This window comes from Erpetoichthys calabaricus, chromosome 4 (assembly GCF_900747795.2).
Source record: "Erpetoichthys calabaricus chromosome 4, fErpCal1.3, whole genome shotgun sequence".
In the NCBI taxonomy this organism is placed as follows: domain Eukaryota; kingdom Metazoa; phylum Chordata; class Cladistia; order Polypteriformes; family Polypteridae; genus Erpetoichthys; species Erpetoichthys calabaricus.
Genome location: NC_041397.2, coordinates 169,824,444 through 169,851,478, shown reverse-complemented (window position 1 = coordinate 169,851,478; position 27,035 = coordinate 169,824,444). Strand labels below are relative to the sequence as shown.

At 41.0% G+C, this 27,035-nt stretch overlaps 1 protein-coding gene across 1 annotated transcript in view; it reads right to left on the bottom strand.

Annotated features, from left to right (window-relative positions):
- adgrg7.1 (adhesion G protein-coupled receptor G7, tandem duplicate 1) overlaps nt 1-26,165 on the bottom strand; it is a 131,295-nt gene extending 105,130 nt beyond the window's left edge. Inside the window, exons 1-3 of the mRNA XM_028799935.2 lie at nt 26,021-26,165; nt 5,815-5,958; nt 3,476-3,580 (exon numbers count right to left, since the gene is read on the bottom strand). Of these exons, the coding sequence (XP_028655768.1) occupies nt 3,476-3,580; nt 5,815-5,958; nt 26,021-26,132 (361 nt within the window). The 5' untranslated portion in view covers nt 26,133-26,165. The remainder of the gene's footprint in view (nt 1-3,475; nt 3,581-5,814; nt 5,959-26,020) is intronic.
- Nucleotides 26,166-27,035: the final 870 nt, after the last annotated feature.

Sequence of the window (27,035 nt, the reverse complement as noted above, 5' to 3'; positions counted from 1 at the left end):
CTCGCTCGCTTCTTATTGTTTCGCTCCCTTCTCAATTGTTTAATGAATTTTTTGTTCTTAGCTGTTTGCGGCTCCTCCTTCATTTCTCCCTACTGCATTCACAGTCTTTTCACGTGATCACATGGGAGGCGTGATGACGTGACACTCAACTCCTCCTCCCACAGCCATCGAGCTGCCGTCCATTACAGTATATTGTGAAAAAAGAGGTTCCAGTTATGACCATTACGCGTTGAATTTCGAAATGAAACCTGCCTAACTTTTGTAAGTAAGCTGTAAGGAATCAGCCTGCCAGATTTCAGCCTTCCACCTACACGGGAAGTTGCAGAATTAGTGATGAGTCAGTCAGTCAGTCAGTCAGTCAGTCAGTGAGTCAGTGAGGGCTTTGCCTTTTATTAATTAGTATAGATGTAGACTATCCTAAAGCGAGAGAGACTAGTAATTTATGATGTCACTCCTCAGTCCTGTTTTACTAAAGACACCTCTGATAGAGGACCACTATTTCCATAACATTTAAGGGCCACATCCATGCAGTACTTTTTCCTAGTAGTCCTGTCTCTCGCTACTCTCTTCATTGATCTCCACAGTTATATGGCCCAACATAATTATTCTTGTTACATCCCAGGAAATTAACAGCTCATGAGTGGACATAATAATTGACAATGGGTTTCTAGCACTTAGTTGTTCTTTGTGAAGCAAACTGGAGTTCCCCAAGTGCAGATATTAAATATAAATAAACATGGAACCAGATTTATGTCTGATTTCAAATTCTATGACATAAGCATAATGCATAACATGTTTGATGAACATCCGATAAATCGACGATGTGTTTAAATTTCAGTTTTTACCAATATAATTCATGAATTAGAAGAAAGGTAAAAATGTGATTTTCTTAAGACTGGATAGACATTTAAGAAAAGGTGTAACGGGTGACACGGCTTATTTCAATTAAGACCCATTTCATAGATTTTCAAGAGAAAGCAGAATTACACAGAAAGTAGAATAAAAATGACAAAATACAAGAGATGCAAAGAAAACAACATAAGGGAAAGAAGATGGTGCCCTCGAAAGAAACATGCAATGTTTTCTCTGTGCAATAGAAGGCTGGAAGTCCTGCAGATGCCAGGGATGACTAGCCCACTACCAAAGATGGGTGAGCAGTCATTAAAGGCTGGCAAGTGGCTACAAGACACCCTGACTAATAGGCCAATGTGCATGGTGCCCAGCCTGAAATATGGGCATTATACTACCCTTTAAGAGTATGGTCAGAGATGACACATTACTAAATTACACAAAACATGTTTTTCAGTTTTAAACATGTTGAAAAATTAATATGTTTTCTAAATGTGCAGGATACTGAGAAATTTATTAATTAATTTTTTTCTAGTACAATTGACAATAACATTGTGTTTATTCACTGGCTTCTCAAACCATTCTTTAAACAGCTTTCAGTTAATTCAAAATGCTGGTGCAAGAATCATTACAAGAACCACAGAAAACATAACTACAGTCCTCAAGTCTTTACACTGTCTCCTAGTTAAACTTAGTGCTGATTTCAATATCCTCCATTTAATATATAAAGTATGAAATGGCCAATGCCCTGCTTATTTATCTGAACTTATCATTACTTACTAAGAGATTAGGTATTAAGATCTCAAGATGTCAGCCTACTAAAGATTCCAAAGGATAATGAAATAAGAGTAGGAGGTTGAACTTTTAGTTACAGAGCCAAACCTGCCTGCTTATTTAAAGGATGACCCTTTGCTTTCAGCTTTTAAGACCAGGCTGAAGACTCTGTACTTTAGTGTGGCATACTCTGATTAGAGCTGCTGTTTGTTAGTCATTTATAAAAAAAAAATATATATGTTGCAAGTATTATGAACTGTTATTGACCCTCTTCTGTTCCGTTTATCTTTGCTGTGTCTGGCTTGTCCTGAGCTTGGGAGTACCTAATCATAAATATCCCAACAAACTGTAGCAAAGACACCCACAAGAGGAAGGGACCATCACCCTTTGGCTTGTGCAACACTGGGGAAACAAAGAATCTTTTTATATAAAAGATTTTTTCATCAAAAAATGCTCTTAATCAAAGAAGATCTGAAGAGCAAAAAAGGCAAAGCTTGAAATAGCTTGAGGTCTCCAGGACTGTGACTGAGTCTGACATTATTATCTGTTATTACTAACCGTGAACCCTCCAGAGGCTTATTTTTCCCATGAGTTTTTATTTTCCTCTCCTCCATTGTGAACTAGCCATTTAAAAGATAATGTCAATTGACAGATATTGTTGGGATCCATTTCTGTTAACTGTTTGGAATGACTTTGTTTTCCTGTGTATTTAAAGTAATCTGTGTCTTTGTGTAATTAATAATTTGCAAAGACTGTAAATGTATTTTACCTGTGGACTTGTCACAGCATTCTGAGCCTGTACTGCCTGAGCCTGTATGAATTGAAGTGAATTTGATATTTTCTTATAGATCAATTTCTGTAGCCCTGACTTCACCTATTATTTTAAGAAGTATGCTCTTGGCAGCCAAACACATCCCATTTTTCCAGCAAAAATAAAAAAAGAAGAATCCTGCCAATACCAGATGATATTTTTGTGCTTTTGGTAAGATGGGGCTCCTTTATACCAACAGCTTTACACCACCTCTATAATGCCTCACTGCGACTGCAACTGCCAAAGCAGAAGTTTTTCTTTCCTTTTAATTTCCTTCCTTTTTAGTCTTTCTGGTGTGTGTTTAGACTATAGTGTTAAGTATGTCTATCTATCTATCTATCTATCTATCTATCTATCTATCTATCTATCTATCTATCTATCTATCTATCTATCTATCTATCTATCTATCTATCTATCTATCTATCTATCTATCTATCTATGAGATTTATAGAAAATATAATTTTAGTGCCTCCTGAATTTGAGAGCCCAACAGTTAATGTTGATTTCCCTCACGTTTATATTCTATTTAGAATTTCTCTATAGAGTTCAAATGTAATGGCCTTTATTAGTACTGTCAACGTTTTTCACAGTTAGGAAACCTGGTCTATAATACCTTTTTAAAATATCCATTTTATTTATTTTATTACTTGTTCAATTTTACTGGGAACAGAATATTGCTTGATCTCGTACATCATCACTCATTTCTATCTTAATTGGGTTTTGTTGTTGATATTTTGTCAGCTTTCTGTAAGCACAGCTTCCTTTTCATGGTGCATTTCCCAATAGTGAACCAGGTCAGTTTGTGGAGCTATTCCCTTCCTGCTGGACATAATTACACTAAAATCATTTAGCCATCAGTTCATTGTTGTAGTTCACTTAATTGAGTTTAGGATCATTGGGGGGCAAAGCCTATGTAGTTAACAACTCTGGATAGCAGCACCTGAACATTGCCAGTGGGGTTTCATTCTGGGAGGCTGACAGCTCCTGTATAGGCCTTTTGAATTTGTTAATACAGTAGGACAGTCTAATGAGTGTGCTTACCATTTGCTGTGTTTTCCTCGCATTCCTCCTTGGAGTAGCCTGAATAGCCAATCAGTATCCTGTCAAATGTGAGGGACACACTGGTGCTACTATTACAGAAGTTTGCTTCAGGATGAAGAAGAAGAAGAATTAAAAAAGCATGGGTTAGGGCTTATTTTTAGATGCAAATAAAATATTCATATTGTTACATAATGTGAAATTAAGCAGAATGTTCATGTGTCACCTATCCTAAGTAAAACAGTAGTTTGCTTTCAGTATTAAGCAGTAAAATATTATTATACTGTATATTCAAACTATAACTTGGTGGTTGGGTTCTAGCAATTGCAGAAAAAGAGCAGTGAATAATAGGAGTAGGGCACAGTAGGCCTTGACGGGTATGAGGATGTAGTTGGACTAACTGAAAGGGCTATGAATGGTCTATTTACATTTTGAATATACTGAAAAAACCACATACTACCAATAACCAGGTTGTTATACTTATAATGTTGCCCTAGGGCAGGGTTCCCAGCCTGCCAAGGGGTGCTAGATGGAATTTCAGGGTGTTGCAACAAAGAGGAAGGCCGTGTCGTGATTCACCAAAGCTGAATGAGGGGTGTCATCCGGACATTGCAATGATATATAGAGATGGGTGAGATCTAAAATCGATTTCTGTGCAAGCCCTAATCTTTAAATATCACTGATTTTTTTGGTTTGATTGACATTTTTGCCAGGGGGGCACAAGGGTGACTGATTTGTTTGCAACGCCGGCTGCTTATATGTAGCCCATCTATGATACTGGCAGTAGCGCAGCAATTTTAACTGTATGGTTCATCTGGGGCGGCACGGTGGCGCAGTGGGTAGCGCTGCTGTCTCGCAGTTGGGTGATCGGGGGACCTGGGTTCGCTTCCCAGGTCCTCCCTGCGTGGAGTTTGCATGTTCTCTCCGTGTCTGTGTGGGTTTCCTCCCACAGTCCAAAGACATGCAGGTTAGGTGGATTGGTGATTCTAAATTGGCCTTAGTGTGTGCTTGGTGTGTGGGTGTGTTTGTGTGTGTCCTGCGGTGGGTTGGCACCCTGCCCAGGATTGTTTCCTGCCTTGTGCCCTGTGTTGGCTGGGATTGGCTCCAGCAGACCCCCGTGACCCTGTGTTCGGATTCAGCGGGTTGGAAAATGGATGGATGGATGGATGGATGGTTCATCTGTTTTTGAAATGCAGTGATGGTGTCATTGGGTGACAAAGCTCTTCCACTGTGCTTCATTGCTTAGCATCCCAGTTGGGAACCACTGTTCTAGGATATAAGAGGTACTGCAGGTGGGAGTGGATGTCATAGAGGTTTCTGTCATACAAATATTCATTTTTTATGTATCCATCTCTTTCTGGACTTGATTGGACCTCTCCTTATGTGTCTTATCTATGCCAAGTATAGAAATAATGACAGACCCCATTGAAAGCTTTTTTGTAGGGTGAGTAAGCATCTCAATCAAATAAAAACCATCTTTAAAGAAGATTGTGGGGAAAATTGCTGCTTAGGAGCTGGAAAATGTATATGTAACTAGAAGCCCTGATGGGCTGACTTTACTTTTGATTATGCTTAGCCTTGACAGCTATCTTGTGTGGAAACAGAAAGAAGAACCACTTTGTGAACTTTGTGATCCATTAGATCAAACGTCCCCAACTCCCCCTAGTCTCAGCTGCAATACACTTTTTACATGGACTCAAATCAGGGCTTGGCTGAGGCTCATAAAAACAGTATAATATTACTGAAGAAGTGTCCAGTTTATGGTAAAACTGAAATATCATTCAGTGAAATGAAGCTTATATGAACTGTGGCAGGGTTCAAGTGAGTGAGTCTGTTGCAAGCTGTATGACTGCAGCTGTGTAAGAGAGATGTCACCCCTCACAGTCATTCTCAGACAAATGTTTATGTCCTTTGGTGTCCTTTTTTTGCAGTAGCCTCTATGTCCTGTGTTTATATCACAATGGGAGGGGGTGTACTTACAGCAGTGCAGTGGATAGCCTGTCAGACAATTTAATTTTAAAAACTGGAGGCAGAAATCCCTTCAAAAGACCTTTAGGCACAAATTAATTAGAAATGATGTTTTTTCAGAAGGTCTCCACATATTACGAAAATGTGGAAAAATTAAGGAGTCTGAATGCTTTAGGAGTCCAAGAATGTTTTGGAAAATTAAATGTTTATTTTCAGAATGAGTTGGTATCAATTATTCTTTATACTTAAACTAGCTATGCTTCCTGTCTAAGACGGGTTGAAATATAATTGATCAACATAGACTTCAGTGTTAACATTTGTAGTGCACTGTGTATAAATAGAAAAATCAATTTTGAAGAGCAGATAAGGCTTACCAATCTCACAAACCTCTCCTTTCCACTCATCTGTACAAAAACAAACTCCATTCTGACAAATTCCATTGTTAAGGCAGGGGCAGTGGGTAGGTGTTGGAGTTGATGGAGCACTTGAAGGCGGTGGAGTCACACTGGGTGGACACACTGTCACAAAACAGAGATTATCAAAAACAGTTATGTCTCTTTTCTCAAATGAATCAGTATTGCTATAATATTGAATGAAATTAATTCTGAACTATCTCATTGTTTTTTCTAACCAGACACATAATATCTGTAACTAACACAGAGTCCGTGAAAATGTTAAAGAATCTCTTAACCATAACCACATTGTTAACAGTTGGCTATTTTTAAAATGAATATTGTCCAATGCATAAAGTTTGCAAGTTCCATGCTTTCCCTTTCTCTTCATTAACTGTTGGTCTGAAATTTGATCCTTCCTAAGAGACCTAACATTAAGCACTCGACTTTGATCCATGACCAGTCAGACAAGGTAGATTCTCTAACAGACTTAGATTTATAAAGCTTGACTTACAGTATTTCTTCTGGCCAGTCTATTTGTGTTTAATAAATGATGATTTAAACACTGAACATTTCATTCGCTATGATACAGGTCCTCTATTTCTTCATCATCACATCTTTCACATTCCTCCAATTTCAGGTGAGATCATTCTATAGGACAAGCTTAGTGTCACTATATCCCCACATCGGCTCTTTACCTGTACACAAATATATTTCCAAACTCAATTTATACTGTGAAAATATTTTTATTTAAAGAACACCATTTTGTCCAAATATCCCAATCAACAGCATACACAAATTAAGTTTGCCCATCACCTATATTTCATATCTATGAGAAAACCCACTAAGATCTCTAAAGGCCCACTGTAGGTTCCTATGCATGCTTCTATGTCTCCCTTTTGATCATTTGTCTTTGACTTTCTCTGTCATTGATTCCTTCTATTAATATTCTTTTTAATCTAATTTTAATAATACATATTAATTTAGTAGAGTTCACTGCTCTCTGTTTTACCCTTCTCCAGCATATGAATCTTTCAGTCAGTTCCATTGCTGCCAAACCTGCACTGGCTTCTTGTTTGAAACAACAACATGCATTTGTATCACATATTTCCATACAGAACATGTAGCTCAAAGTGCTTTACAATAAGTTAAAGCAAAAAATTAGAATTAAAAATAAAAAGTAAAATTTAAAGATCTACTAGATAATAAAACACTAAGGTCTCTGTGTCCAGACCCTCTGAAAAATCTGATTGGTCAGTTTGGCTTTGGTGACACGATGAAAGAGGAAGTACAAGTGTGAGATGCACCAGGAGTACAAAGGCATATGAGTCATGCTGAATGAGTCAGTTTAAAAGATGGTAAGTATAAAACTAGACAGGAGGTGAGAAAGGTGCTTTGAAAACAATTACAGAGTGTGAGAAACAGGCTTTACAGGAACACGCTCGAGAGAGGGAGTGTTGGTGAAGAGACTTTCACACATGAAATTACGGAGGAAGGGCACTGAAGGTACGTGCCATTCTGCAAGATATAGTAAATATTTTTTTCAATTATTACTGACAGGTATGGTGGCTAGTAATAAACTGATACAAACATCCATCCATCCCACTATATCCTAACACAGGGTCACGAGGGTCTGCTGGAGCTAATCACAGGGCGCAAAGCATGAACAAACCCTGGGCAGAGCACCAGCCCACTGCAAGGCACACACACCCGGCACCAATGCACCTAACCTGTATGTCTTTGGACAGTGGGAGGAAACTGGAGCAACCAGAGGAAACCCACGAAGACACAGGGAGAACATGCAAACTCCATGCAGGGGGGACCCAGGAAGCGAACCCAGGTTGCCTTACTGCGAGGCAGCAGCGCTACCACTGCGCCACTGTGCCGCCCTTGATACAAACAATAACAAAAAAATATAAACTTATGCAATACAGATAAACAAAAAAGTAATAGAAATGGTTGAGCCTTTAAGCATGGATTAAGCTGCTATTAAATAAACTAGGGTTTTAAGCCACTAATGGTTATGATGTAAAACTCAATGCTCTAGTCACATGGCCAAGAAGGACAAGAAAATAAAAACTCCAGCCAGTGAGATGCTGCTGAAAACAAACCTGCAGGGGTTCCAAGGCCAAAAGACCACCTGCCCCCACTGAGCATTCTATCAAACATAAATGTGTTAAAGTAGTTCAATATTGTTTTGATGCACCGTCCTAGAAGATTCGATGCAGTGGGTCTAATTAAAAGTTGGAGCTTCCACATTCCTTCTAACATCACAGGCAGCTAGCTACAGGGTACTAACTGGTTTTTATACTCTTTTTACAATGTGATAATCCCGAAGCTCTGTGCATTGAGGATTAATGGCACAACCAGCCCTAATATTGAGAACTGGATCTCATTCACTAAACAATCTTCATTTAAACAACAGTTTTAGATAATGGAGCTATAAATTGTGAATTTATAAATTCATAATTTCACATTCATATTGTGAATTTATATTTACAAACTGTGAATTTCCCCTTGGGGATTAATAAAGTATATATCTATCTATATCTATCTATCTATCATAAGAGAAAAAAAATTGACTTTACAATAATTTATTCATTGAAAACAAACAGATTTGTCAGTTCTGTCTATGGAAAAAGTAAGAACAACCTTGTCCCTAATAGCTGGCACTGCCCCATTTAGCAGAAACAACCTCAAGTAGCCGCTTCCTATAGCAGCCTCTAGCATCGACAGAGAACAAGTTTTTTTCAATGCTCCATGCAGAATTCTTTCAGCTGTGATATGTGTGAGGGGTATCTTACATGTACAGGTCATATCAAATCCCCCACAGCATCTCATTACTGTAGAACATTAGAACAGAACATTCTACATGAGAACAGGCCATTCAGCCCAACAAAGCTCCCCAGTCCTATCCACTTAATTCTTCTAAAAAAATATTGTTGAGTTTTGAAAGTCCCTAAAGTCTTACTGTCTATCGCGTTACTTAGTAGCTTATTCCAAGTGTCTATGGTTCTCTGTGTAAAGAATAATTACTGTTTGTGTAAAATTTACCCTTAACAAGTTTCCAACTGTGTCCCTGTGTTCTTGTTGAACTCGTTTTAAAATAACAGCTTTGATCCACTTTACTAATTCCCTTCATAATTTTAAACACTTCAATCATGTCACATCTTAATATTCTTTTTCTTGATGGGATTGAGATCCAGTCTTTGACTTGGCCATTCCAGAACCCTCCATTTCTTTTTTTCAGCCATTCCTTCGTGGATTTACTGGCATGCTTAGGGTCATCGTGATAGTGTAAGGTCCACTTTCGGTTGTTGTTCAGTCTTTTCACATTATCCTTGCGTACCTTTTGATATAATCAAGAATTCATAGTGGAATCTCTGATGGTGAGCTGTCAGGCCCCAATGCAGCAAAGCAGCCCCAAATGAAAACATTTCCACCACTATGCTTTTATGTATTAGGTTCTTCTGACCAAATGCTGTTGTTGATTTTTGCCAAACATGTCTTCTGGTACTGTGGCCATATAACTCTATTTTTGACTTGTCTATGCATAGAAAAAAACATTTCAAGATGTCCTGGGCTTTGCCTAGGTGCTCATGGACAAATTTTAGTCTAGTATGTTCCTTCCGGAGAGCAAATGTTTCCTCCTAGCACAACAATTGGTGCCACCTCTTTCTAATGGTAGACAACTGCACTTTGACCTCAACAGTGGCAGAAGCTACCTGTATGTCTCATGATAAAGTCCTGCATTTTTTGAGACTTCTTTCACTATTTTGCATTCTGCTTTTGAGCTAAAGTTGCTGGGGCAACCTGGCCTGGACCAGTTGCCAGTTGTTTGAAGTCTTCTCCACTTGTAGATGATCTCCCAGACAGTGGAGTGGTTGATTTCCGATTGTCTGGAGATCTTTTTAAATCCCTACCAAGTTTCATATCCACCTATAACCTGAAGGCCTTAGACAACTCTTTCAATCTAGGCATGGTGATAACACATACTTTACTCCAACAACAAATAACAAACCAAAATAAATGTCTGGGCTTTAAATAAGAGAAGTTCAGACAAGATGATCTCTAAAATTATCTCTAAAAGCATTTAAATGTGATCTGGTGCACTGATTCTATCTTTAGATATTTGAGGTGCTGATAAATATAGGGGTGTACTTACTTTTTCCACATGTGTATAGTTATTTAAATTTAACAATGGACTACAAAATTGAAATGTATAGGTACTGTTTAAATGAAGATCAACTCTTAACATATCCAAATATGAAAAAAAGAAAAACACATTTCATGGGGTTGACCTACTTTTTCACATGACTGTTACTCTGGATCTGCCATGATTTGGGTTCCTTTTAAATTATTTTTGGTTTTCCTTAGTACTTTAGTGGACTGGGCGTTGATTGGGTTGAAATAACTCCACCCACAACAGACACTTTGAGAAAACAATCAAAAAGGAAATGTATTCTCTCATACCTCAAAAAAATAGTTGCAAGAATCCATAATAAAATAATTATTGCTAACTCCCTTTCATTATCACAAGGGTGGTCATAAATGCAACAGGTATATTTTCCTAAATTGAACCTTTGCTGCTTCAAAGCGAATGTATTTGTTAAGTTGTAAGATTTTTTCTTTCATTTATACACCAATGTATCCTTTAACCCTATTGTAAGTTGCAAGAACAGATAAGGTATTTTTAAAGTTTATAAAAAATGTAGACAGGTGTGTCACAGTCTTCTGAAGAAGCACAAGTAAATGGGCAAGGTTGGTGAGTAGAAACACAGTGAACCATGGGAACTGAGTACTGAAGACCGGAGATACAGTACATCAAACTGATGGCTCTTTGCAATTAAAAGACATCTACCACTTTTACCAGCTCTGCACTCACAGAAACCATTGGATCCTAAGTACACCCATCCACAGACTGGAAAAGACTTGTCGGAAGTAGTCTTCATGGAAGAATTTCTGCCAAAAAAACTATTCTTGTGAAGTGGAAACCAAGCCAAGAGACTCTGCTGTGCACAAAAATGAGGCACTGAACAGAGGCAGCAGATGCTTTGAACTGAGGAGTCCTAATTTAAAATGTTTGGCTCAGACAGGAGGCAGTTGGTCCACAGTAGGCCTGGAGAGTGTTACTTTAATGAGTTACTGCAGTCAATAGTGAAGCATGATGGAAGTTCCCTGCAGATTTGTGCCTGCGTGTCTGTAAATGGAGTTGCTGATCTTGTTAGAATGGATGCAATTCTCAATGCTGGGAAATGCAAGCAGATTCTTCTCCATAATGCAATACCAGAGAAGTACCTAATTGCTCTCCACTTCATTCAGCAGCAGGATCAATAATTCAAAACACATGGACAAGGTAATAAAGATCTATTTTCAGCAAAAAGAAGAACACAGGGTTATGCAAGAGATGGTCTGCTCTCAACATCTTTGAGGCTGTCTGGGAATACCTGATGACCAATAACAAGTGAGATGGCTAATGTCTGCAACTCTGTGTTGAGTTCTCCAAAACGTTTAAAACAAACTTGCAAATGATTTACTCATAAAACTGCACAACAACGTACCTAAGAAAACTGATATAGATGGAAGGGAAACTATAGATTTGATTTAGTTTTTTTACTGTTTGCTACTGTTTATAATGCATTTTTTAAGATTTAGAAACTATTAATTTCATTGTAAGCAAGACCTTCGCACAGTACTATGTATGTACTGTATATAATTTCATAGGATTTTCCTTGTCACATGTACAGAGTACAGTGAAATTCTTACTTGAATGTGCTAATTAACACTCTCTGGCACCACGATAAGTGAATAGAGCTACAGTACCTTACACTATAAATGTATATACTGTATATTGTAATGGATGGACTGGCGTCCCCACCAAGATAGACAATTCCTCCTTACCTGGCCTGAAGGCCAGTATAATAAATTGTTATGAAGGGAGCTGTGACATTCCTTGTACTTGCCAGGAGGCTATCCCAGTTGGGAGGCCAGAGAAAATGAGGGGTAGTGGGAGGCTGTCTGCCATGCTCTGGCTATTCCCCCATACAAAACTGCAAACCATCCAATCAGGAAGCCTTTCCATTCCAGTTATCCATCCATTATTCTGGCCTCCTGGCAAGTAAACATTTTAAATATTACACATACCAAAGGTAGCTTTTATGAGAGAGTCCCATTAACCATTACCAGCTTGTAATGGAGATTCCTACATGGGTATGTGGCACTCAGGATAAGAAAAAAAAGCAGGTCTCTTCACTTTTCAATATGTGTGCAGTTGTGGATATTAGCTTTTCAATTAGACATCTGATATAAGTCTAGGATTACCAAATATTCGATGAGCCATATACTCTCATGTGTCCTAAATGACTTTGCCAAACTGATTCTGAAAAGCATACTGTTATACCATTTTCTTATGTTGTGCATAAAGACATATGGCTCCGGCAAGGTTTTGAGAAAAACCACAAGAGCACTATGTTAGCAGAGTGTGAGTAGATACATCAGTGCATCCCTACTATCCTGTGAAAAGTATGTACAAAAAATGGATGGATGAGTATCCTTTTTATTGTTAAGCCTGTTTTTAGTAATTAATTATAATAACTGAACACATGCCATGCCTGAAAAGCATCAATTTGCCAGACATATATTGCAAAATCTCTTAACTGTTGTATGAAATGTGTGTTTTTGCATTAGTGAGAGTATGTGTATTTATGTGTTTGTGTGAATGGTTCCTGTAATTAACTGTTTTCTCATTCATGGCTGTATCCTGCCTTATACTCTGGTTGCTCTGAAGAAACAAATTGAAAAGACAAAAACAAAGAGAAATCAGAAACATCAGAAATTTTGCTATAAGGAACCTATCCAATTTCCCATGCCCAACACCCCCACATGGAACACACACACACCTATTTTTCTTCCAGAAGAAATGCTGATCAGCCTTGAAAACTCGGATAGCATCTCAACTATATATAAGAACATCTCAAAGTCCTTTCCTTTCAAATATCCTAGGGTATGGTGGGAAAAAGATCTTTCAATGAATATCTCAGAAAAGGAGTGGAAGCCAGGCATAGAACACACTTTAGCTCTATATGCACAAAGCATTTGATAAATCAACTTAAAATCTCTCATAAATCATAATAATCTCTTTTTAAAATTGTCCAAAATGTATCCAGGACAAGATCCACCCTGCAAACATTGCAATCAAGCTCCAGCCTCACTAGGCCACATGTTTTCATTATACACCAAATTAATATCATTTGGAATGCCTCTCAGACAGCGTTGGCGTCACAATCCCTCCTAACCCATTAACAACTGTGTCTGGTGTACTCCCAGATGGCCTTAAAGTGGAGAAGGTCAAATTGATTGTACAGTGGAACCTCGGTTTGCAAGTAACTTGGTTTACGAGTGTTTTGCAAGACGAGCAAAACTTTTTAATAAATTTTGACTTGATAAATGAGCAAGGTCTTGCAGTATGAGTAGTATGTATACGCTTTGTCTGCTGAGTGTCATGTGATCACAATTGAGCTGATGGTTCTTCTCTCTCTCTCGCTGCGGGATTGTGGGCAATCGTCTCCTATTCTCCGTCTGAGTCGGCGTGCCTCACTCATATAGTCAACATCCGTACGAGCGTATACTATTTACTACAGCATTAGCATTGTGACTGTGTGTGTGCGCACGTGTGTATGTGTGTGTGCTCGCTCGCTCGCGTGTGTGTGTTTGTGTGTGTGCAAGCGTGCACGCGCTCGTGTGGGTGTGTGTGTGTACTCGCGTGCGCGTGTGTGCTGTGACGTGCTAGTCCCCGTCTTGCACCCTAAAACACGAAGCTGAATCTCAGTACTTTAGCAACACCAGCTTTATTCAGCTTGAAAAAGCAACAGCACGGTTATTTACTGTAGCAGGATCCGCCACTCTCCTATACACAGACACAGCAGTCAGGCAGGGCCCTTTGCATTTATAATGTTCCTTGTTCCTTGTGCCTTGTATCACCCATCGACGGCAGGCGCTTATAGCATGTCCGCAATCTTTTCGGATTTGCTTTTACGGCGAACTGCTACAGTGCTGGGAGACTGCGATTGCTTTGGGATGCTCTTCTGTGTGTCGTCCTGTTGGGTGCAATCCCACAAGAGTTTAGAAACTCACTCACAACAGCCATGATTCTTTTCAAAGGTAAAGTGCAGGTTGTGCAGGTTAATTTGTTTTATGTATTTTAGTTTATATTTTGTATTAATCATTTTTATATGAATAGTTTTGGGTTGTGGAACAAATCATCTGAGTTTCCATTATTTCTTATGGGGAAATTCACTTTGATATACGAGTGCTTTAGACTACGAGCACGTTTCCGGAATGAATTATGCTCGCAAACTGAGGTTCCACTGTAATTGGTTATCTTGCTTAACTGGAAGAATCCCAATTCACGTTTTACTGTATATAAGTCAGTGGGGAACTGTTATTCTATACTATATGAAATAGGAAAAAATCAAATTCTCAGATAGATGATCTTTTCAAAATTTCATTAAAATATGGTAAGATTTAATTAATAAAAGTTTAGAATAGGCATTTATATTGGGGGGGGGGGGGGGGGATTTATCTTCTATGTTTTTTATTTATTTTTTTCTTCTTCTAACAATTTTTGCCCATGCTGTTGGCTCTCTTCTCTTTCTCTCTGGTGGGGATTGAATTCTGCTTTGTTTCTTTCCTTTTTTAGCTTTCTGATGTTTTTTTTCTTTTCATTTTTGTTTTTCCTAGTTTTATGAAGTAACTTGTTGTACAACTTTGACTTGATTGTATCTACTAACATTCTCTTTTATTAATATAGAATTTGTATTTTTGGAGTCAGTATTTTTTTTTTAATTTTCTGAAATCTAGCCTCTAGTGAAGAAGTCAAATTTAAAATAAGTGATCCTGAAGAGTAATATTCTAATTTAAAAGCTGTCATTAATCCTTCCATTTTCAAACTCATGTTCCCAAATCATGGTCCTCAAGAGCCAGTTAGGAGAGATGGGGCACGGCCCTGGACAGGACACTACTTCATTAAAAGGTATGGGTTTATGTACAGTGGACCACTTCAGAAATGCTCACTGGGAATGTGGGGAGAAATCAAAGTACCAGCAGACAAACCCACACAGACACAGAGAAACATGCAAATTCCACCCAGAAAGACTCAGTATGGGACTTTATATTTTGAAAGCAGTGAAATTAAGAATTAAGAACAGTACGCTGCTATGCTAACAACAAGCCATGGATTACAAGTGACATCAAGGGCCTTTTGAACCAGAAGAAAAGGGCTTTTAAAGATGGTGATCAGCATGAGCTCAAGCGTGTGCAGAAGGAACTCTGAGTCCAGCTCAGGGCGGTGAACGAGCAGTACAGGAGAAAGCTGGAGCAGAAGTTACAGAATAACAGCATGAAGGAAGTGTGGGATGGGATGAAGGTCATCACTGGCTGCAGCTCGAAGTGGGGTGCCACCATCAAGGGAGACGTGGAGAGAGCAAACCCGATGAACAACTTCTTTAACAATAATCACTGTGCTCGCGGCTTGGTGAAGGGGTGTGGTGGTTGTGTGGCTAAAGCGGTTCTCAGGGCGATTCGTGATGTGGGCGTTTTTCACCTTACTGCACAGGTGAGAAATGGTCCGCATCCGTGATTGTTCCTGGGGCTGCTGATTTGCCACAGCTGCCATGCCCTCTTGATATATAGAAGCGCAAGTTGTCTAAGGGGGGAAAAGAGATACAACAGATGAAAGAAAGCCGGAAGTTGCAGGAAAGCAAGAAGCTGTAGCAACAGGAGAAAGTTGGTGCGGGAGAATGAGCAAGCAAGCGACTGCATGCTCGCGCGCAGCTGATCAGGGAGCTTGGGAGTTAGGCCGGCACCCGAGGAGTAGCAGTAGTGGTCGCTCCCGCAGAGTTTATTCTGAAGGGCGGGAGTGACTGGAAGGCGGGTGACTGGCCGCATAAGGCCAGTCGGGACTTGGGATGTGGTTTTCCCCAGCGTGATAGCCCTGGTCGTTGGGGAATCCCAAGTCGGTGTTCGGTGGTGCCTACCGGAGCCAGGGATTGGAGAAGCGAACGACCAACAGCAGAGTGAAGAGAAGGCCAGCTGCAGGAAGGGCAACTCCCCTGTTGAGAAGCCCAGACGGGGGAAGCAGGGGAGCCTCCAGGTAAAAAGGCACAGGGGTTGTTGTTGTTGTTTTTTTAAAAAGAATGCTTCCTGCATTATTTTGTAGCGGATGCCACATGTGCTTTATTCCAGGGGCACTTTGCTGCCTCTTTGGGTGCATTTCAGGAAAGAAGAATACTGTAAATATACCTTTAAGGGGGAGGTCATAACTCGGTCAGGGCGGTTAAAAACCGGAAAAGAAGGGGAGAAAGAGAGACATCTTGTGGTGGAGCAAAGAGAAGAGACGAGGTAGCGCCAAGAAAAAATATCTACTGGAACAAGTTCTTTTTTTTTTCTTTGAAGACTCAGTGACACAAGGGAGACGCGTCTCTGAAGACGGACCTTTTTTTTTCTTCCTTTGATTTCGCTGGAATACTTAGACTGGTAGGATTGAACTTTTTTGTTACCGGCTCGACGGCCGGCGTATTCCCATATGGTTTCTCTTTGCCCTGCACAATAAGGACAGTAATTCCGTTTGGTTGAACTGGTTTTTATGATTCATGAACATTGCGCGTTTAAACCAGAAAGGAGGGGGGTTTGATTGTTATGTATTTGTTTGTTTGTTTTTTTTCATGTATGATAATATATGTGTTATTCTTTTGCTTCTTCTTTGTGTTGTAATATGATTTGTTGTTAATGCTAAGCTGGGACTGGTGGTGGGGAAATCAATAAAAGGACGAGCGTTGGTCACGTTGCCTGATAGATTTTATATATTGAACTGCTTTACATTAGCAGTTTTCTAATCGTGCTTATCCCGGGGTTTAGTTGTTTCTCCCAGGGCAGCGGTACAGATTAGTGGTGGCCCGAACGGGGAACTGACTAGGATACATCCGCTATCTCCTTTCACGCATTTTTTCACCACCAAAGTTCAGATGTCTTCTGTAGGTTTGGCGCAGGAGGCTACCAACCAGAGCGAGGGGCCAGAGATAGGGGCTGAGCTGGGCGAACATGTTACAATCAGGGTGCACGAAGGGGTTGATGAAACAACCAGCCTATTGGATTCGCTATACATCTCTACTCCTAAGGTGCAAAGAGATGAAAACCTCCTGCCGTCGTTGTGGGGCGAAATGCAAGAACGGATAGAAGAGATGCACGATCAGATCAAGGAATTGGCGGAAGGGGCCGCTGCGCGCGAAGAGGCTCTGCATGAATCATTGGAAGGCGCTATAGAAGCGATGCGCGAATATGTGCAAGGTCAAGTGCGGCAGTTAGAACAACGATTGATTGCTTGTCTCCAGAGAAGGGATCAGCAATGGGAAGTCGAGCTGCAAGACGTGGTAAGGAGGAGCATGGACGCTTATTGTAAAAAATCACGGCAGTCTAACTCAATGGGAGGTACAACTTCCAGGGTCTCCCTTACTACTGCACCTGCCGCGGCGCTACGCTTAGAATTCCCTAAATTAGAGACCTCTTGTACATCAGCAGAGGTTCTCAGATTTTTGGAACAGGCGGATTCGTTTCTAGAACTCCATCCTTTAACTGATGTGGAGCTGATGGGCTTTTTAAACGCCTCACTGAGTGGTCCAGCGCGGTCATGGTGGCAGGCAGAAAAGACAAGCATAGCCGACTGGTCTTCCTTCCGTTCCGCATTTTTAGAAGCATTCTTGCCGGCGGATTATCAGGCTGAGGTGGAAGAGCAGCTAATGAATACCCGACAGGAGCCTATGCAGCCCATCAGAGACTTTGCCTACGAATATCATGCGCTGTGTTTGAGATGGAATCCCAGTATGTCTGAAGAGGACATCGTAAGGCGGGTTCTCGGTGCTTGTAACCCGCGGCTAGCTGTTGCTTTACGGGGTATTGTGGGCTCAATACAATCTCTGGTGAAAATCGGTACCTTAATAGAAAAAGACTGGGCTGCCATGAGGGGACATAAACAAAAAAATAAGGACCCCTCAGGCAGTAATTTGCCCAGTGGACGGGGTCAACGACAAAAAGATCGATCCGCTGGAGCTGAGCTCACCACTGTGCGGACCCAGTTACCTTTGTTGGTTGTACCCGTGACTGTGAGGGACATCACTGGGGATGCGGTAGTAGACACTGGAAGCACGCTTACCTTAATGAAGCGCAGTTTATGGGAAGAGATTAAAAAACCCCACGAGCTGCCCAAGGCGAGTGGTACAATGAAGTTCTTCTTGGCGGACGGGAGGGCGTATGGTGACAGTGGAAAAATCCTGATGCGGTTTGCATTGCACAGTGTTTCCTGGGAGGTGGACGTGTATGTCTTAGAGGATGATTACTTGACCATGCCACTGCTTCTGGGGTTGGACACTATTATTGCAGCAGGTATGAATTTACGGCCAAGGTCCGGAGATTACACGCTACCCGGAGGAAAGGCGTTCAGGTTCGAAGAAAGATCTCGGGAAGAGCTGCGGTGGCCAAATCTTTTTTATTATCTGCCACAATCCGTTGCAGAGCTGAGTCCGATAGAAACTAACATAAGCACTCAGCCCTGGGAGGTGCGGCCTTTATTGAGAAGATGGCCTACGGTTTGGACTGATAAACTGGGGCGCACGACAGTAGTTACTCATCATGTATATACTGTGGATGAGGTCCCTGTCCGACTTAGGGCTTACAGGGTGTCACCAATGAAGAGGAGGCTCATTAAAGAATGGGTTGACCACATGTTGGAGGACGGTATTCTTGAACCTTCATCTTCAGCTTGGGCAGCTCCTGTAGTATTGGTCCGGAAAGCGAATGGCACTTTTCGATTCTGTGTTGATTACAGGGGACTGAATGCTAAAACTCATCATGACGCCTATCCTATTCCTTTGGTGCATGAAATATTGGAATCATTGGGGGGGTGCAGGTGTTTTTAGCACTCTGGATCTTCAGTCTGGATATTGGCAAGTGTGTATGGGGGAAGACAGCATAGAAAAGACCGCTGTGATCACTCCCGAAGGATTGTTTCATTTTCGGGTAATGCCCTTTGGGCTTAAAAATGCTGGAGCTTCCTTTCAGAGATTGATGGAGCAAGTGCTGAGAGGGTTGATTGGGAAGACCTGTTATGTGTATATCGACGATATCATTGTCTTCTCTCCTTCATTGGAACAACATCTTTTGGACCTTGATGACATCTTTTACCGACTCAAACGGGCTCAGCTGACCCTGAACATGAAGAAGTGCCTCTTCTTACAGTCCCACCTCACTTTCCTGGGGCATGTGGTATCAGCCGAAGGCGTCAAAGTGGACCCGGACAAGATCAATGCCATTGTGGATTACCCTCCTCCTGTCAACATCAAGGCAGTGCAGCGATTTCTGGGGATGGTAGGCTGGTTCCATAAATTCATTCCTAAATTAGCTGACATCGCCGCCCCTTTACATCAGTTGACCAGAAAGGGAGTACCGTGGGAATGGACACCGGAATGCGAAGGTGCTTTTAAAAACCTCAAACAGGCACTTTTGGTACCATCCGTCCTGTCACAGCCTGATCCATGCCTTACCTTTCAGGTGCAAACAGATGCCAGTGACTTAGGGCTTGGGGCTGTCCTCACTCAGACTAAGGATGGAGAAGAACGGGTGATTGCATATGCTTCCCGCTCCCTACGTGGTCCAGAGCGAAATTATTCAGCCTCCGAAAAAGAATGTCTGGCAGTAGTTTGGGCTGGGGAGAAGTGGCGACATTTTCTTGAAGGGGTTCTGTTTGAAGTATATACTGACCACCGTGCCCTGGTATGGGCTTTTAATTGCCCCAAGACCTCATCCAGATTGACCCGGTGGGTTTTGCGGCTTCAACAATTTACTTTTAGAGTGTTTTACCGGAAGGGATGTGGAAATGTGGTACCAGATGCACTTTCCCGGGTTCTGGAACCACCAATAACTTCAGCTGTGGCTCTCGTATCGACGCAATGGACGGACCTACCTCTGGACCTTCAGGACATAGTTCGAGCTCAGTCCATCAGTCCTGTTTGTCAGGAGGCACGGAATAATTCCATAAAGCGAAAGGGTCACATTACCTTTCAGGAGCTTCAGGGGGTGTTATATCGCTGTGTGCCATCCAGATTGGGAGGAAACAAATACCAACTTGTTGTCCCAGAATCACATGTGCCTGAGTTCCTTGCCTATTTCCACGATAGTCCTTTTGGGGGCCATCTTGGCCGGCTGAAAACGCTGAAAAGGATATTAGAGGTAGCCTGGTGGCCAACGGTGAGGAAGGAGGTTTGGAAACATGTAAAGACTTGTATTATTTGTCAGCAGTACAAGAACCCACCTGGTTTTCCAGCAGGACCTCTTCAGTCCACAACTGTAAAAGACCCTGGAGAAGCTTGGGGGGTCGATCTAATGGGACCTCTCCCAGTCAGTAAAATGAAAAAAACTTATTTAATGGTGGCGGTAGACTATTTTACTAAATGGGTAGAGCTGTTTGCCTTGCATGACGCCAAAACATCTCGCATTTGCTCAATCCTTAGAAGTGAACTTTTCACCCGCTGGGGAGTTCCCAGATGTATCATTACAGATAGGGGGCCACAATTCACAAGCTCAGAGATGGACTGCTTTTTGGTGGATTGGGGTGTACAGCACAAGAAGACCACAGCATACCATCCTCAGGCTAACCTCTCAGAACGAGTGAACCGAAATTTGAAGACTATGCTGGCTTCCTATGTTGGGAACCATCATCAAGACTGGGATCAAAATCTTCCTGAACTACGCTTGGCTCTGAACTCTGCCTTTCATGAGGGTACCGGTGAGTCTCCTGCGCAATTAGCTCTTGGAAGACAAATTTTTGGGCTGTTAGAACGATATATCACTCCCCCCTGTCCTGATACTACGTCATACCAGCAAGTACATCTGTTAGAACTTTTAAAGGAACAAGTTAGGGAACGGGTGGTGAAATCCCAGGCCAAACAGGCAAGATATTACAATAAACGGAGAAGAGTAGTTCTCTATTCTGTAGGCGACCGGGTATGGTTGAAGGCGCATCCCTTTTCTAAGGCTTCAACTAAATTTGCTGCGAAGCTAGCTCCGAAGTGGTTCGGCCCAGCTACAGTACTTAGCAAATTAGGTCCTGTTAATTACCGCGTTCAATGGGCAACTGACTCTGGGGTAAAAACAGATACAGTGCATGTGACCAACATGAAGCTCTATTTTGGCCCTTCACTTGGTCTGGGGGCGGGGAATATGTAGCGGATGCCACATGTGCTTTATTCCAGGGGCACTTTGCTGCCTCTTTGGGTGCATTTCAGGAAAGAAGAATACTGTAAATACACCTTTAAGGGGGAGGTCATAACTCGGTCAGGGCGGTTAAAAACCGGAAAAGAAGGGGAGAAAGAGAGACATCTTGTGGTGGAGCAAAGAGAAGAGACGAGGTAGTGCCAAGAAAAAATATCTACTGGAACAAGTTCTTTTTTTTTTCTTTGAAGACTCAGCGACACAAGGGAGACGCGTCTCTGAAGACGGACCTTTTTTTTTCTTCCTTTGATTTCGCTGGAATACTTAGACTGGTAGGATTGAACTTTTTTGTTACCGGCTCGACGGCCGGCGTATTCCCGTATGGTTTCTCTTTGCCCTGCACAATAAGGACAGTAATTCCGTTTGGTTGAACTGGTTTTTATGATTCATGAACATTGCGCGTTTAAACCAGAAAGGAGGGGGGTTTGATTGTTATGTATTTGTTTGTTTGTTTTTTTTCATGTATGATAATATATGTGTTATTCTTTTGCTTCTTCTTTGTGTTGTAATATGATTTGTTGTTAATGCTAAGCTGGGACTGGTGGTGGGGAAATCAATAAGAGGACGAGCGTTGGTCACGTTGCCCGATAGATTTTATATATTGAACTGCTTTACATTAGCAGTTTTCTAATCATGCTTATCCCGGGGTTTAGTTGTTTCTCCCAGGGCAGCGGTACAATTTTAACCTCGTTGTTCTTAAGAAGACTTTTTTCTATTGTTTTTAACCTCCACGTTTCACTACTGTTTTTATGGCTTATTTATTTAATGACTCTTTTTGAATCACTGGACTTTATTTAATTTGACCACTGTTTTCTGTTTCTAGCACTTTTATACACCATCCCCTAGCTCCATTGTTGTTGTCTCACTGCCTAGCTCATCGGTAGCATTACCGACGGCATTGGGTTCAAGGGCTCCCGGACAGAAGATGAGAGCATGCACGAACCTACATCATCACAAGCTGGTGGTGGATTTTAGGAGGACCAGGCCCCTCATGGACCCCGTGATCATCAGAGGTGACTGTGTGCAGAGGGTATAGACCTATAAATACCTGGGAGTGCAGCTGGATGATAAATTGGACTGGACTGCCAATACTGATTCTCTGTGCAAGAGAAGACAGAGCCGACTATACTTACTTAGAAGGCTGACGTCTTTCAACATCTGCAATAAGATGCTGCAGATGTTCTATTAGACGGTTGTGGGGAGCACCCTCTTCTACGCGGTGGGATTAATAAAGCATCTATCTATCTATCTATCTATCTATCTATCTATCTATCTATCTATCTATCTATCTATCTATCTATCTATCTATCTATCTATCTATCTATCTATCTATCTATCTATCTATCTATCTATCTATCTATCTATCTATCTATCTATCTATCTATCTATCTATCTATCTATCTATCTATATTAATCTTTGTACAAGTTAGGCATATGGCCAAAATCTCTTGCTTTCTTGAGCTGCTCTTGCTTCATTAATTTTAGCAAATAAACCAATTTCTGCTTTAATAAAGTACAGATTCACATTGCATTGTTCTCTTTATTTGCACATTGCATTGTTTTTTTAATGTCAGAGGTTTTTTATGTTCCTCATAATTCTTGTTCTGGTTTTGTAGATTTCATTTTTGTTGTGGTTACCACTCTGCCAGTTATATCATTATCTTGTTTACATTGTAATGTACCAGCAATTGTGAAAACTATTCAAAGGATCTACTGGGTATAGAAAGAAGATATATTGATTTTAGTGACAGAGAAAGGGTAATTCATGCACTCTTCACCTTATGGCAAGTCATCCATAAAACTGAGTGATCATGGAGGAAGATAACTAGTGAGAGAGTCCACCAAGAGACCTAGGAAGCTTTGAAAGAGTTGGAGATTGGAGAGACAGTGCATACAACGACTGCCCCAGGTGCTTCACCAGTCACAGCTTTATAGGAGATCAGTAAAGAAAAAGTCACAGTAAAAACAAACTCGCATGACATGTCGACACGTGATAAATTCTGAAGATAGCTGGAAGAAGGTCCTATGATTACTCTGCACATTATCAAAAGAGCACCATTCTCACCATGAAGCATGGTGGTGGTTCTATGGTCTGATGAGGCAATAAAACCTAATACCATGTTTAGCATAAGGCAAACACTGAATTTTTTCAAAAGAACAGCACTGTAAAGCATGGTGGTGGCCCTGGAAAACTAAGGGTGTAAAATGAATACAACAAAATACAGGGAACTCCAGGAGAAAAACCTGATGCATCCTGCAAGAAAACTAGATGTGCTTTCCCAGCAAGACAATGACCCCAAGCATAAAGTGAAAGCTGTACAGGAATGACTTACAAACATGTTAATGTCCATGAGTGGCTGAGCCAGAATCCAGATCTCAACTGAGAATTTGTGGTTGACTTGGAAAAGTTGTTCATTCACAGTCCCCATGCAACCTAAAAGAGCTGGGATGGAGCATAGGAGTCAGGCGGACAAATGGGGTATAATTGCAGTGTCCAGATGTACAAAGCTGATAGAGACCTTTTCACACAGACTAAATGCCACCAAAGGTACATCTTCTTGGTCTAATTACTTGCCTTAAAACAATCCAGGTTTCAGGTGCTAAAAGGGAATGTGGACATGGCTAACACACTGACTCAATTTTTTAAAATATTGTTCCTCAGAATGAAGGTCAGTAGGAACAAGACAGAATACATGTGTGTAAATGAGAGGGAGGTCAGTGGAATGGTGAGGATGCAGGGAGTAGAGTTGATGAAGGTGGTTGAGTTTAAATACTTGGGATCAACAGTACAGAGTAATGGGGATTGTGGAGGAGAGGTGAAAAAGAGAGAGCAGGCAGGGTGGAATGGGTGGAGAAGAGTGTCAGGACGGGTATCAGCAAGAGTGAAAGGGAAGGTCTACAGGATGGTAGTGAGACCAGCTATGTTATAAGGGTTGGAGACTGTGGCACTGACCAGAAAGCAGGAGACAGAGCTGGAGGTAGCAGAGTTAAAGATGCTAAGATTTGCATTGGGGGTGACAAGGATGGACAGGATTAGAAATGAGTACATTAGAGGGTCCGCTTAAGTTGGACGGTTGGGAGACAAAGTCAGACAGGCGAGATTGCGTTGGTTTGGACATGTGCAGAGGAGAGATGCTGAGTATATTGGGAGAAGGATGTAAATGGTAGAGCTGCCAGGCAAGAGGAAAAGAGGAAGGCCAAAGAGAACGTTTATGGATGAGAGAGGACATGCAGGTGATGGGTGTAACAGAAAAAGATACAGAGGGACAGAAAGATATGAAAGAAGATGATCCGCTGTGGCAACCCCTAATGGGAGCAGCCGAAAGAAGAAGTTCCTCATTCCACAACCACCTGCTACCAATGACTAGTCCCTCCCACTCCATACCTTCTGCATCAGCTCATGTTACTTCATTTAGTATGGCCAGTGATGAATCCATCTCTGATCATTAGTATGGGTTGTCCGTACCTAATGACCAAGTGAGGGAACAACAAAGGAGGCGACATACAGGAAAAGCTGCAGGACCAGATGGAGTAATTTCTTAAATTTTTAAGGCCTGTGCTATCTTTCTTAATAATAATAATAATAATAATACATTTTATTTATGTAGAACCTTTCTGTTATCCTGTGTTACTTGTTCAGTCTGTTACTAAGGCGTCAGGTGGCTGGTGTTATGGAAAACATCCTGTATTGTTCCAGTTCCAAAGAAGGCAGGCACCGCTTCACCTAATGACAACATCCCAGTGGCAAAAATGTCTCACATTATGAAGAGGCTGGTCCTGGACTATATGAGTCCTCTTGTAAAATCTCTCTTGGACCCACGGCAGTTTCCCCATCAAATAAAGATTGGAGTGGAAGATGCCATTATTGTTATGCTCTAACAGGGCTTTTCCCACCTGGAATAAGGAGGATAATGTTTTTTTATTTCTCATCTGGCTTTGTACTGTTGTAGTGCAGTGTAGTGTTGTAGAGCTAAACTGTGGTGGTGAACCTTTGTGGCTACCAGCAATAAAAAAAAAAGATTTTGAAAAGAACATTTAACACTAAATGTTCTGTTGTTTAAAGTTAAGTATTTATAGCTGTGCATTTTCATACTTTGTACTCGCCAGTGATATTATAAAGTTCAAGATAGCTCAAGGTAAATAAGTACTAAATACCTTAAATACTACAAGGATATAACTAAGAGTCAAGACGTGTTGAAAAAGGAGCTCTGGCCACTAAAACCAAGACAAAGGCATTTTACTTCAAAATTTCTAAATGACTGTAACACAAGCACAAATAATAAGTTTTTAAAATTATACCACTATCATAATATAAACAATTTGTTTTCATCATAAAAATATTTACACTGAATATCCATCCATTTTCCAACCCACTGAGTCTGTACACAGGGTCACGGGGGTCTGCTGGAGCCAATCCCAGCCAACACAGGGCACAAGGCAGGAACCAATCCCGGGCAGGGTGCCAACCCACTGCAGGACACACACAAACACACACTAGGGCCAATTTAGAATCGCCAATCCACCTAATCTGCATGTCTTTGGACTGTGGGAGGAAACCGGAGCACCCGGAGGAAACCCACGCAGACACGGGGAGAACATGCAAACTCCACGCAGGGAGGACCTGGGAAGCGAGCCCGGGTCTCCTAACTGCGAGGCAGCAGCGCTACCACTGCACCACCGTGCCGCCCTACACTGAATATATTAAAATAAATGAAAACACAAAGGCATAAGACATTTTGTATATGTCAGTAGAGCTTACACCTTGCCCTCACCTTGATATCTATGTGAATTAAGCAACACCCTTTAAAATCATCTGCTGAATCAAAACCCGATAAACATGCCTGGCATATAAATTAAAGTCATATTTTACCTGATGAGGGTTTGCCCAGCATCACCCAAATGAAAGCAGCCCAAAGACCTGCTAGTATAAGTCCAAAAAAGATCACATAGGACACCTTAATGAAGGAGCATTCTGAAGACATGTTGACCAGAATTTTCACTTTCAGAAATGTTGATATCCCTTCCACCAAGTTATATATTAACTGCAACATAGTGTATCATTAATGGAAAGCTGATAGCTAAGGAATACATGAAAATTGCTATATTGAAGAGCAATGATGTGTTTGATTTACTATAATATTGCACATATTGTAAAATCGGGCTGAAATGTGTAATCACTATAGTAATATAACAATATGCTTCAACAGTCATAAATGTGACATGCAGATTGAACTAGTGTAATTAAAGAGGACATCTCAAATTCAATAATATTGGATGACTGAATAAAAGGAAGTTGAACTAGGGAAACCACCACTTCTGTTTTTATCTGAAATATGCAGAGGTTAACCCTACATATGTAGTTTAGATGTATCATAACTATTTATTAACTGCTACACAGAAATCTCACACTCGCTTAGTCTGAATAAGTGATATAAAAAATAGGATTTTAAAAAATAAACTAGCTTATATATTTAAAATGTTCTGATTTGAATCAGGGTGGTTAGTGTTGTGTCTCACAACTCCAGAGCCCTTGGTTTATGTGGATTAAGTAGAACATAAAGATAGAGATGGAACTTTGTGAAGGTTAAATTTTGCATAAATGGTAAAAAGCTTTCTTCGTACAGAAACCACTGACACATGCAATAAATTATCAAGGAATGTGGTAAATAGTGGTACTTTGGGGACCTTCAAAACTGAAGTTGATGTCATTTAGGTGAATAGGGTTGACAAGCTTTGTTGGGATGTGCTGGTGAAGATGGCTCCCTCAGATGACTCAGAGTGTTTCGTGTTCTGCTTTGAGTGCACAGCAACATTAATGCACTGGGACAGGGGAGCCTGGCCAGCTATCGTGGCCCCGTTTTTAAATGGGGAAGCGCTACAGTTCA